This window comes from Ursus maritimus, unplaced genomic scaffold (assembly GCF_017311325.1).
Source record: "Ursus maritimus isolate PB19 unplaced genomic scaffold, ASM1731132v1 scaffold_24, whole genome shotgun sequence".
Taxonomy (NCBI): Eukaryota; Metazoa; Chordata; class Mammalia; order Carnivora; family Ursidae; genus Ursus; species Ursus maritimus.
Genome location: NW_024424897.1, coordinates 17,014,306 through 17,027,712, shown reverse-complemented (window position 1 = coordinate 17,027,712; position 13,407 = coordinate 17,014,306). Strand labels below are relative to the sequence as shown.

Below are 13,407 nucleotides of genomic sequence, written 5' to 3'. Positions count from 1 at the left end.
ATATTGATCTTGTATCCTGCAACTTTGCTGGATTCATTTTTTGTAAATTCTTTAGGGTTTTCTATATATAAGATCATGTCATCTGCAAATTGAACTTTATTTCTTTCCAAACTTTTTTTTTCTTTACCTTACTTGTGAACTGCCTACCTAGAACCTCCAATATCTCATTGAATATAAGTAGCAAGAGCAGGCATCCTTATCTTGTTCCTGATCTTAAAATGGAAAGCTTTCAGTTTTCTCCAGTAAGTATAATGTTAGCTGTGGATTATTCTGTTGAATTTTGCTTGTTGAACTGAATTTACAGAGTGCCAACTCAAGGTTGCTCCGAGAATCTAACAAGAAAAGATCTGTGAAGGTGTTTTCAAAACTGTAAAATACCATTTAGTTTAAGATATCTTTATTCAGTAACTTAGTGCTCTTACTCTAAAAAGTTATCTCTAACTGTTAAAGAAATGAAAACAATGTTTGTGAAGCTCTCTTTTTAATTCCCGACATCCTGATGGAAGTGTAGTACTTATGTTCTTTTGAAGGGTGAAGGGGAAGAGAAGAATCTTTGGAGAAGTAATCAGAACAAAAATAGAAGGCCTAGAGCCTCACCCCAGTTTAAAAAAAAAAGAACTACCATTTCTTTAAATCAACTTTTATTGAAGAAAAACATACCTCCAGAAACGTACGTACATTAAAGTGTCTGGCTAAATGAATTTCTAAAAAGTGAACACACCGAGTTCAAGAAAGAGAACAATACCAGCCTCCCATACTTCCCCCTCCTAGTTACTAGCCCTTTACCCCCAACTACAGATAACCAGTATCTTGTTTCTATCATCAGAAATAATCATAGTTTTGCCTATTTTTGAAACTTTATATAAATAGAATCATATAGTATGTGCAATTTTGTGTCTGACTTCTCTCCCTCAATGTCATGATTGTGAAACGCATCCACACTCTTGCATGCAGCACTAGTTCATTCATTTTCATTGCTTTTTATAGTATATAATTATATGACTATGCCACCATTATTTATCCATTTGAGTTGTCTCCAGTTTCTAATTATGAATACTGCTGCTATCAGCATGTTTGTACATGTCTTTTGAATAATATATGTATGAATTTCTATTGGATATACACCCCCCACACACACAGCCTCCAGAACTGCTGGGTCATAGCATATACATACATGTTCAGCTTCAGGGAATTTTGCCTAACATGTACAATGTGGTGTTTTGATATAAGTATACTTTGTGGAATGATAACCACAATCAAGCTAATTAACATATCCAGCACCTCACATAGTTAACCATTTTCTCTGTGTGTGGTAAGAACACTTAAGATCTACTCTCAGCAAATTTCAAGTATACAATATATCATTTTTAACGATAGTTACCATGCTATCTAGCATTTTAAATTGTTTCTATGGGAAGAGCACTTCAAATACCAAATTCACTATACTGCAGGAAATAACTTTGCATTCTTAAATGTTTGAGAATTGGATACAGTTCAAGGTATTAACGGGAAGAAAAGGCAATAATCCTGAAATCTCGAAATAACAAGGTTGAATATACATTTGGAAAGAAATGGGAAAATTATCTTCAGCAATCTGGAGAGCACCATGTACCAAGTCAATGGTTCTTAACTTTAGCATACATCAGAATCACTTGGATAATGTGTTAAAGGAGATTGCAGGGGCCCCACCACCAGAGTTTCTAATTTCATCAGCCTGGGGTAGGGCCTGAGAATTTGCATTTCTAACAAGTTCTCGGGTGATACTGATTAGCTGGTCTGCAGATTCCACTTTGAGAATCACTGTATTAAGTAAGGAGAAATAATCTTCATAAAAACAGAAATACCTACAGGTTCCTTTCTTTCTACAATAGAAATGTGGGAAACAGGCTTCAATAATGCCCTTAGGCCATTTCATCATTTAACTTGAAAAATACAATTAAGTTTATTTTGATGCTTGTTAAGTAGTAAATTGATTGGGAGGCTTTTTATACAAAAAACAATAATCAGACTCAATATCGGCACATGGAGAAAAAAGACTAGCATGAAATCCAGCAGCTGTTTAAAGTTAGATCTATGCCACATTATTAATGATCTGAATAACAGAATAAACATCAGTACAGAATTCAACAGCTTGGCAGAGAATGTAACATTAAAATTCAAACTACATTGTCCAAAATGATGATTTATTAAGGTATTTAGAAATAAATGTTCATCCATTCACTCAACAATCATTCACTGAGTAATACATCCACACCAGGCTCTGTTCAAACAGTGAGAACCACGTCTTCTATCATCTCACAAAATGCTGTCAATATTATTCTCTAGGAGAAAAGTAACTAGGATAACTAAATTTTTTAAATTCCCCCACCTTGATGTTCTTTGGAAGACCCAGAATTAGCGATAATTGCTATTTTCATTGCTTGTCAACCAAGTAAGAAAATGTTTGTTCATATGCACATAACACTAAAAACACTTTACAGTATTTAAAAATCCACCAGCAAAACCCTAAAATATTCTTTTATTATTTAGGGATTTTAAAAATAAGTGAATGTTGGATTTGAAAAATGACTACTTATTTCTTACTTTAATAATTTTCCCATTTTCTACATTACCAAAGATCTATATGGCTAGTGCAAAACACGTGAGAACTTTAGCACTTCATTCTGAATTTAGCAAAGGACCAAAATACCCTGCATTACTCACAAACAGCTGATGCTAATTCATTTGGTTTCAAATCTATAGAGCACAAAGTTTTGATAAATTATTAGTACTTTTTGGCTTAATGTCAAAAAAAAAAAAAGAAAAGGAAATCGGCTTTGTAGAGTAAATTCAGCTGAATTTTATTGAAATTATCTTTTATCTGCTCTTGTAAAACATAAGGGAAAAATGCAGGTCAAAATCAATGACAATAAAGATAATTTTTTTCTAAAGATTTTTTATTTTTAAGTAATCTCTACACCCAATATGGGGCTTGAACTCATGACCCTGAGATTGAGTTGCACACTCTACTGACTAAGCCAGCCAGGCACCTCAATAAAGATAAATCTAAATTTAAAGATAAAGACATTTTTTGGGGCACCTGGGTGGCTCAATCATTAAGCGTCTGCCTTCGGCTCAGGTCATGATCCCAGGGTCCTGGGATAGAGCCCCACATCGGGCTCCCTGCTCAGCGGGAAGCCTGCTTCTCACACTCCCCCTGCTTGTGTTCCCTCTCTCCCTGTGTCTCTGTCAAATAAATAAAATCTTAAAAAAAAAAAAGATAAAGACATTTTTTAAAAGAGGAAAGATTACCTTCATATGGAAAAGGGTCAAGAAATGCCAAATAAAGAAAAATAAGGAGGGGGCAAGAATAATTTTAGCATATATCAAGAATAATTTTAAAGCTATCATACAATATATATAACATCAAATAATACAATTATTATAAAATATATAATATGATATACATTTAATATAATATTAAAGCTATTTTAATTAAAACAGTGGCACTGGTGCATGTATAGGCAAACAGCATATTAATAACAGAGTCCAGACTTAGGGTGGTTATAAAACACAGATAGCATTAAAATCAGTGGGAAAAAAGGATGGACTCAATAAATGACGTTGGGACAACTGGCTATACATATGGAAAAGATAAAATTAGCTTCCCAATTCACACCAAACACAAAAATAAATTCCAGACGAATTCTTTCTTTTTTTTTTTTCCCTTAAGATGTGTTTACTTATTTATTTGAGAGTGAGAGCGAGAGAGATCACATAGGGAAGAGGAAGAAGCAGACTTGCCACTGATCAGGGAGCCTGATGTGGGGCTTGATCCCAGAACCCTAGGATCATGACCTAAGCCAGAGGCAGACGATTAACCCTCTTAGCCATCCAGGCACCCCAAATTCCAGACGAATTAAACACCAAATTGTAAAACCCAAAATTTTAAACTTTTGAGATGAGTATCTTTTTGACTTGAAAGTAGGTAAAGATTTCTTTTAGGGCACCTGGGTGGCTCAGTTGGCTGAGCAGCCGACTCTTGGTTTTGGCTCAGGTCATGATCTCAGGGTCCTGGGATTGAGCCCCGCGTGGGCTCTGCGCTCAGTGGGAAGTCTGCTTCAGGATTCTCTCTCTCCCTCTCCCTCTCCTTCTGGCCCTCCCCTGCTGTCTCTCTCTCCCTCTAAAATAAATAAATAAACCTTAAAAAAAAAAAGATTTCTCTTAAAGCACACAAACACAATAATCATAAGGTAACAAATAAGTAATTATAGCTATAATAAAATTTAAACCTAAAACTCTATAAACATGAAAATATCACCACTGTCTGGGAGAAGCTATTTACAACTAAATAAGAATGAGATTCCAAAGCATACCTTACTCCCCACAAAACGAAAACTCTACAAATTAATTTTTTTTTAAAATACTAATAGCCAAAAGGTAAAAATAGGCAAAGGTTATACAAAGATGATTTGGAGAAGGAGATATCCCAATGACCAATATGAAAACTGCTCAATCTCACTAGTAATTAGGGAAAAAATGCAAATTTATTTATTTTTAAAGATTTTATTTATTTGAGAGAGAGAAAGCATGAGGTGGGGAGGGTCAGAGAGAGAAGGAGAAGCAGGCTCCCCACTGAGCCAGGAGCCTGATGCGGAGCTCTATCCCAGGACCCTGAGATCATGACCTGAGCCGAAGGCAGACACTTAACCGCCTGAGCCCCCCAGGCGCCCCGAAAAAATGCAAATTTAAACAGTAAGATTGTTTATACCTATCATAATGTAGAAATTATAATGTCGGCTATGTTAAGTGCTGGAAAGGACATGAGTAACACACACTCATATACTGCTGGCAAGAGTGCAAACTGGTATAACTAGGTAAAGACAAAGGTTAACTCATCACCCAGCAATTCTATGTAGCAATTCTACATAAGATACATGTCTAAGTTTCTAGACATATATCTTAAAGAAACTCTTACATGTGCATGTAAGGAGACATATAGAAGAATGTATACTCCATAAAAAATAAAATTGGAAGCCACTTAAATTATCCTCAGATAAGAAAAGAGATAATTGTGGAGCAGTCACAAAATAGGATACTACACAGTAGTTAAACAGAATTAACTGGCTCTCTATATATCAACATGACTAAATTTCAAATGTCATTTTAAATTTAAAAAATGCAGTTTGCAGAAGGAAATATACAGTATGACATCATTATATATATTTTTAAAACACACAAAACAATTTATTACTTATGGGCACAAACATACATAAATGTGAACAGAAAGGATCTATACCAACTTCAGAATAGTGGTTAATTTGGGGGAAAGGTTAGTGAAATCAAAAGGAGATACAAAAGAGATTCAATTGGATCTGTAATGTTTTATTTCTAAAAATTAAAGTTCTGAAACAAATATCACAATATGTTAACACTTAAATCTGGGTGGTGAGCATATGGATATATGCTATTTGCTGTACTTTTCAGCATGCTTGAAATCTTTTTTAAGAATTTTTTTTTTAAGTAATCTCTGTACCCAATGTGGGGCTCGAACTCACAACCCCAAGATCAAAAGTTGCATGTTCTTCTGAGTGAGCCAGCCAGGCGCCCCATGCTTGAAATCTCTTAAAGTGTATATAAATTATTCTTGTTTAAATGCACAGAATTTCTAGAAATACTTACAGTCAAGAAAGGAATAGTTTCCACCATAAAAAATAAGTCGGAAATTATGAGATTAAATCTCTAGGAAACTGAAAGACAACATAGTGTAGGCCTCAGAGACCACTCAGTGGTATTAATACGGAATTGTGAGAGAGGATCTCATTAAGACGTTCTTACCGAAGATACACACCCAGAGTATGGACCCTTAAGAACTGCACTATAGCAAAGTGTCTAGTATATTGCCAGTGCAGGTGTTTCCAGGGGCTCACTGTTCTGACAATTCAAGAATTTTCAAAAGTACAATAGTATACTTTCTTTTTTTTTTTTTTTTTTAAGATTTTATTTATTTGTCAGAGAGAGAGAGGGCACAAGCAGCAGACAGAGGCAGAAGCAGGCCCCCCGCTGAGAAGTAGCCCGATGCGGAACTCGATCCCAGGACCCTGGGATCATGACCTGAGCCAAAGGCAGATGCTTAACTGACTGAGCCACCCAGGCATTCCCAATAGTATACTTTCACCTTATACCTCTGCACCTTGTTTTAAGTACTTGAAAAAAGAATACATCCACTTTAAGCATAAATTTCTTTTGTTTCAAAAAGAAGCTATTTAATAGTGCTATAAATAGTTCAATTTTATTTTCTAAAACATATTGCATTTGAAGATACTTTTTAAAATCTCCACTAAAGTAACACACACAAACAATAACTACTGCATGTAAGAGTGCAGAAAGTTGATGTGCAACTCTGACTTTACGAAACAAGACTACAAAACATTCTGTATTGTTTGATTGGACTTGTGGTATTGCACATAAGCTATTCCCAATTCAGAACTTGTGCTCCAAAACTACCTGAAGGTCGATTATTTGGTAAAGATGTCATTTACCCACAAAATGTTATAAATGGCTAGGTTTCTTGGGGCGCATGGTGGCTCAGGCATTTGAGCATCAGACTCTTGGTTTCAGCTCAGGTTATGATCTCAGGGTCGTGGGATAGAGCCCCACATCCGGCTCTGCGCAGGAATCGTCTGCTTCAGATTCTCTCTCCCCCTCCCTCTCTCTCTCCCTCTGTCCCTCCCCACTCACGCTCTCTAAAATAAACAAAATCTTTAAAAATAAATACATAAACAAATAAATGGCTAGGTTTCTAGACTAGGCTACAAGTTTCATCAGTATACTGATACTAAATATACTAGCCTGCCCTCGAAAAACGTGAGATTAGGTAAATTTTACCTCTAACATCTTTCTTCTTAAAAATTTTTTAAAAGATTTTATTTATTTATTTGAGAGAGAGAGAGAAAGAATAAGCCGTGATGAAGGGCAGAGGGAGAGAGAGAGAGAAGCAGACTCCCTGCCGAGCAGGAAGTCCAATGCGGGGCTCAATCCCAGGACCCTAGGATCACGTGAGCTGAAGGCAGACTCTTAACCAACTGAGCCACCCAGGTGCCCCTCTAACTTCTTTCTACACCTCATTCAACTCCTTAGATTCCTATTTAACATCATCTTATTCCTATTCCTTCACAACGGATTACCTCAACAAGGTGTAAGAATTTATGAAGAAAGGGATCCATTGGCTTTACTGGCATTACTGTATGTGTATTTTCAGAAAGGCACTGCTGAATCTCCAGCAAGTGAAATTTCTGGCAATTTTAAAAGATTATAAAAAAGTTCAGGAAATGTGGAAAGCCTTTCTTCTCTTCAGTAACCAGGTGGTGGTGGTGGTGGTGGTAGTGGTGGTGGTGGTAGTAGAAGGGGCCAAGAAAGCAACACCAAATAGAACAGCTTTACTCGGGAGCCTCTCCATACTTAGAGTCAGCTCTCCTAAACATTTAAGGCTGTATTTCAGATTCTTTCTTTCCTCCACTTCTGATTCTATGATTCCAGAGAAGCTGTAGCATAAGAGTTCTGATAGTGCATAAGAGGCCTGGGGCAGTGGTAGCCATCTGTATGGGGAGTTCATTTATAACTAAGAGTCCGTATTCAATGTAAGTAATAAGAATTAGAACTATAGAATCTGCTTTATTACCAGCAAAAATTTAAGACAGCCAAGAACATTAATTACCTAACTCAATCTTTTTGAAAGGCCAAAGGGAATCAAGTACGTTTAAATCAATTCATCATTTATTATAAAACATATCCAACTTACAATTCCTTGTTTTTTCTCATATAGTAAATACATTGAAGAAGATAATGACAAGAATTATTTCCTTTCAGGTTCTTTGCTTTTGAGATTAGGAGCTTCAGGATATTTTAGGGTCATCAGTTCTGATGACCTAAATGCTATTTACTGAATAATATCACACATTTTATTCTTCGGCCAATTTCCCAGATGAACTAAACATGATGCTCTCCTTTGCCCAGAAAAAGCAAAAGACAAGATATACAGGTTACTAATGCTACCAGTGATACATGTGATATAATGATTCAGTGAAAAAAAAAAGCCTTCAATTATATAGTGAATATAAATACCATTTACAAGATGTCAGAATGAGAAAATTAAACTAACCAAAAGCAAAAATAATTCAAAATAGCTTTTCTCCCACAAAAGGAAATTCAGAACTCATTTTAAAAGCCTTACAACAAGGCTAACTCTATTTGTTAAACAACAATAAGTAGTTACTAGGAAATTATAGTTGTCAGAAGAAACAAGAAAATCAGGGATGGGCCAAAGGTGTTCAGATTTTCCAAAAGATAGACGGTAGTTTTTGAAAATTAAACTTTGGCAGCAACCTCCAAAAGTTCTAGGTAAGGTAAATCTACTCTTCTCTAGACCCTTGCAACAAAGTTGGTGAAGCAGGTAATAGTAGCAAACTGAGATGAATTCATATCCTGACCCTGCTTCTTGTTAGTTATGAACCTGGAAGATTAAGGAGCCCCTATCTCTGAGAAAAACAATATTAATGCTACCTAGCTTGCAGAGTGGTTTCGTCAGGATTAAATGAGATATGTTTGTATTTAAGTAATGGTACTCAAAGTATACTGATGTTTATCAGTCTAGAGGAAGGTCTCTAAGAGCACGCTCAAGGGCTATTTCTGACCCGTCTTATTCTCCTTTTTATCAATGACTTGAATATAGACACAGAAGTCATGATTTTAAGCCTATAGGTGAAAACAAAATCAGCAGACAGAGCTACTATGTTGCATAACATGAAAGAATCGAGAACCAAGAAGAGCATGAACAAGTAGTAGATAGGTCCTGATATAAAGAAAAAAAAATTGTAAAGGGATAAATGTAAGGTTTTATACTTAGGTTCAATAAAACAATTGCACAATACATAAAATGGGGTGGGGGAGCCAATCTTAAAAGAATATGAGAGTTAATTGACTGCAAGCTCATTATGAGCCAAGAGTGTGATTTACTACAGAATAAAAGCAAATACAATTTTACCTGTATTAATAATGGTAGTAAGCGTTCAGCATATTCTTCACTAATCACTGTGTTCCACTTGGGGCACATTTTAGAAGAAACATTGGCAAAACAGCATTTCCAAAGGAAGGTAATCTAAATGATGAAGGGTTTGGAATACAGAATATTTGAGGAACTGGGGATGTCTGACTACCAAAAGAGAAAATCTGAGAGAATATGTAACCTGTCTTCAAATATATGAGGACCTATCATATGGAAAAGGAATTGTGTTTAGTTCTATGTAGCTGTAAAGAGCTAAAAATTACTTGGGACGCCATATGAAAAAGACCTCTCTAACATGACACTAAAATGGGTTAGCTTTAATGGTGATGCACCCTCTACTGCTAGAATATTCAAACAGAGATTAGATTAGTTTCATTTTAAACAAAAATGTATTGAGCACCTAGGTCCCAGGCAGTGTGCAAAGTACAAGTGATGATAATGAATAAAAAACTAACACGGTCTCTTCTTTCATGAAAGATAAATGGTAAAGGCAAATAACTACACCAATAAATTTAAAATGACAAATAGATAAATCTCTAAGGAAAGGAATACAATTCTTCAAGAGCATATAACAAAGGACCATGACTTGTGTGGGATCAGAACAGACTTCCCTTAAGTAGATGAGTGATCTATGAGTAGGAGGTAAATGGTTGGGAACAGAACATCACAAAGAAAGGAAACAGCACATGCAAAGACCTTGTGGTAAGAGACACTACTAAAGTTCAAGGAACTGAATGGTTTATATAACCTGAGCATAGACTGTAAGGCAGTGAGTAGAAAGAAGCAGGAGTAGAACCACAAAGGGCCTTACAGGACCAATTTGGATTGATCTTCTCCCAAAAGTAACCTGATGCTATTGAGGTAGGGGTTTAAGTAGCAACAGGCATGGGAGGAAACAATCAATGTGGAAAATGCTGTAAAGAGACCTCTAGTGAGCTTCCCGAAGTAGTCCAAACCACAAATGATGGTAGTTTGGGGAAATGAAGTGGAAATAAGAATGCACAGAAGTGGACAGATTGAAGAGACTTTTAGGATATTAAAATGACAAAACCCACGTGACCCGTAGTCCAGTGGGTTATTTGGGTATAGTTTAAAGCACCAGTGCCCAAGCCATATTCTTTGGACCTAATAATACCCTTTTAGGGAAGGGATGGGGTTGGGTGGAATAGAACTCAGTGATGAATTTTACTGGGGGGGCACTGGTTTCCAGCCTATGGACGGTGATGCCATTCACTGAAACAGAAAACAGGAAAAGTACTAATTAGGTGGGGTAAGATCATAGGTTTAGATGTGAACAGTAGAGTTTGAGGTGCCTTGATTTTAAATAGGCAGTTTGACATATTGATCTGGAATTTAAAGGCTAGATCTGAACTGGGAGTAAAATACTGAGAATCACTGGCATATGGATGGTAGTTGATGCTGTAGGCTTAGAAGAGATTGCCCGAAGAGAAAATGGAGAAGAGAGCCTTGAGGAATATCTGCATTGAATAACAGGGTAGAGGAGGGTGAGTCTGCAAAAGAGAGGTGTGAGTAAAAACAGGAGCAAGCTGCACAGAAGCCATAGGAAGAGCATTTTCCATGAAGGAGGCAATGGTCAACCATGTCAAATGCTGTGGAGACATCAAGCCAAAGAATGAAAAATGTCAATTAAGTTTAGCAACACTTTTCGGTAGACTGATAGGGCCAGAAATCAGACCGCAGTGGGCTGAGGGATGAGTAGGTGGTAAGCAAATGGAAGACAATAAATGTACACAACTCTATCAAAATATCTGGCTGAAAAATGGGAAGAGAAAGGAGACAGCTGTGGGGGTTGAGGGAGGGTTTGTCTAAAGATGGGAGAAGCTTAAGTATGTTGAGAGGAAACAGGTGAATGCACAGGAGTGGGGTTTTTTGGGTGCAAAAAAAGAGAATCTGAAGCATGGGTAGAGGGAGTAGCCATAGATAAAAGGAGGCTATGGGGAAAAGGAAGAGAAAGAGGTCAAATTAAATGACCTTTAAGGTCTCTTCCCACTCCATAATCTCACGATTTACAATTTCTTTTATATAGGATATTTGCAGGAGAGCATAAATCTACGCAAACTTGTTCAAATAAATCAGTCAAGCACATCCTTATCCCCTAGTGACGCAGTTAATGTCCCCAGGTTTATGACCAGTGTAATCTCTGGGCAAGATCCATCCCTCAGAGAGCTTTTAGCTCATCGCACACTGCAGTACAGCACAGAACCAGCCCTATCTCCCCTTGCCAAACCCATACTACACCGCGATCTTAAGAGGCTAAAGGAGGAAGTAAAATTTAAACCCTGAAACTCAACATATCCTACTGCATTCAAAGCGACTGTCATTCATAAAAACAAAACGCGACACCCTCAAATGCATCCCCACTCCAAGCTGGAGATATTCCTGCCTGTTCCGACAGTGACAGGTCCCCCAGATGGCTGGGGTTTAACACTCAAAGTCATTTGCACCTCCTCCTCCTTTCCCAAGACCTTTCACTCTAAAGAAACAGAAATGGGTTCCTAATGATCCTTCCCACAGCACTCGCCCCAACGCAGCAGACGGATCCCCCGCAATTATTCCAGCGGCTGCACCTAATAAGCCCTAGCAAGGGGGTGCAGAGAAACCCCCAAAGCCCGTCCGACGGGGCTGGGACCGCCACAATTCTGCGGCTGGCTTGGGGGAAGCGGGTAACAAGCCCCAAGGCATGGAAAGGGAGAATTAAAGGAGACCCAGGAGACCCAGGGTAGTGAGGGGGTCACCTCCCCTCGAGCTTCCTTAGGGGAATGGAGTTTCTGAGGAAGGGCAATCCCCTGCCACCGCTCCCCCTTCTCACCCTCAAGCCCTTCTCTGGCTTGCCGCCCCCTCCAACCCCCCATCTGCTGGGACTCACTCCCCCTCCCCTGGGGCCGTCCGCACCTCGGAGTGCCCGCGAACCCGGCGCCCCCGCCTCGAGCCGCAGGTTCGGGGCCGGCACTCACCCGGCCCGCCATCTTCGCGGACACGTCCGGCTCCGCGGCTGCAGCTGGGCGCTTAGTAAAGCCCGCCCCCGCCGCGCGCGCGCGCGCCCGTCGCCCGCCCTCGCGCAGGCGCGCAGCCGTCGTGAGGCCGCGCCCGCGCCCGGCCGCGTCCCCGGCGCTCCCGTCCCGTAGGGCGCGCGCAGGCTCAGCGGCTGCCGAGGGGCGGGCGGGGCGGCGGCGCCATTTTGAGCGGGAGCTGCGGGTGCTGTGACTCTGATTTCTGCAGAGTGCCTATCCGCTAGCGACTTTCTCAATGGTTTCTTTTTCGAGTCTTGTCACAGCTGACCGTTTGCGCCGGACTTTGTAGCAAGGCCTGTGATGTTTTAATCCCTTAGCTCAGCTTCTCTTTGCCCGCTGCTGCTTGCCCAGTAATGGCCTCTCATCCTTTTAACTTTCTGCTTCCAGATCCATTGAAATGTGAAAATGTGCCTAAGAGTCCTGCCCGAAGTTGGTTCTGAGTTCAAGTTCTACGTGAATTCAAGCGTTTTTCTGTAGGCGAGCTTGTTTACCTAGCTCCTGGAAATTAATCAACGTTGGCATTTGTATTTAGCTTATGTGTAGCCTGGAAAACAGTATTTTCTAAAAATTTAAAAGTGAATTGTGATTGTTGCTATACCTTTATTTTCTATATTTTTTATTTCATTATTAGGTATATTCATTTATAAAGGTAATGATTTTAACAATCTTTAAAATTCCCCAGTATTGTTTCATTTTAGACAATACGGCGGAATTTGAATGAACTATGCCCAAAATTCATTCTTTTTTTTTTTTTTTTTTTTTTTCTCCGGTTTTTTTTTTTTTTTTTTTTTTTTTTTTTTTTACCTCGATGTTTCTACTATACCATTTCCTCACTGGAGTCTCAGAATAGGGGATAATAATTATTAGAATAAATAATTATAACAACAGCAGCAGCAGCACCCTGCAAGAAGAGAGATTGCCTAGCAGATTCCCTGATGCTTTTATTGCCCCTGCCCGTGATAGCTTGTATTTCTATAAGCTATCAGCTCTTAAGACAGGAGAAACAACAGGATTTATCTTTCATTTCTCACAGTTGATTAGGAAAAAATAGTTTTTCCAACATGAGCAAAGGAAAAAATTAGAAGAGCTGGGCATACTTAGCGGTTTAAAATTGGGAATAAAAATCAATAAGTGGCCTGAAGGCGGGCCAGACACAGAAGAAACAAAATCAGGCCAGTTTTATGAACTCTCACGCAGTGCCTGAGAACCACATTGCTTTATTGGACAAATCAGATGTTAACTAAATCAGTGATCTGAGTTTGTCAGGAAAGACAGAACTAGTTGAACTCTGATCTATTAACTTGCAAAAGCTACAAAAACAATGAGAATGGA

The 13,407-nt window shown here is 38.6% G+C and overlaps 1 protein-coding gene across 2 annotated transcripts in view; it reads right to left on the bottom strand.

Moving 5' to 3' along the window:
- NSF (N-ethylmaleimide sensitive factor, vesicle fusing ATPase) overlaps positions 1 to 12,112 on the bottom strand; it is a 147,310-nt gene extending 135,198 nt beyond the window's left edge. Inside the window, exon 1 of one of the 2 annotated variants that reach the window (XM_040640450.1) lies at positions 12,019 to 12,112. In XM_040640450.1, the coding sequence (XP_040496384.1) occupies positions 12,019 to 12,030 (12 nt within the window). In that variant the 5' untranslated portion in view covers positions 12,031 to 12,112. Of the gene's footprint in view, positions 1 to 11,956 lie in introns of both variants that reach the window. The other variant, XM_040640451.1, reaches the window with a different exon arrangement.
- Between the last annotated feature and the right edge of the window lie 1,295 nt (positions 12,113 to 13,407).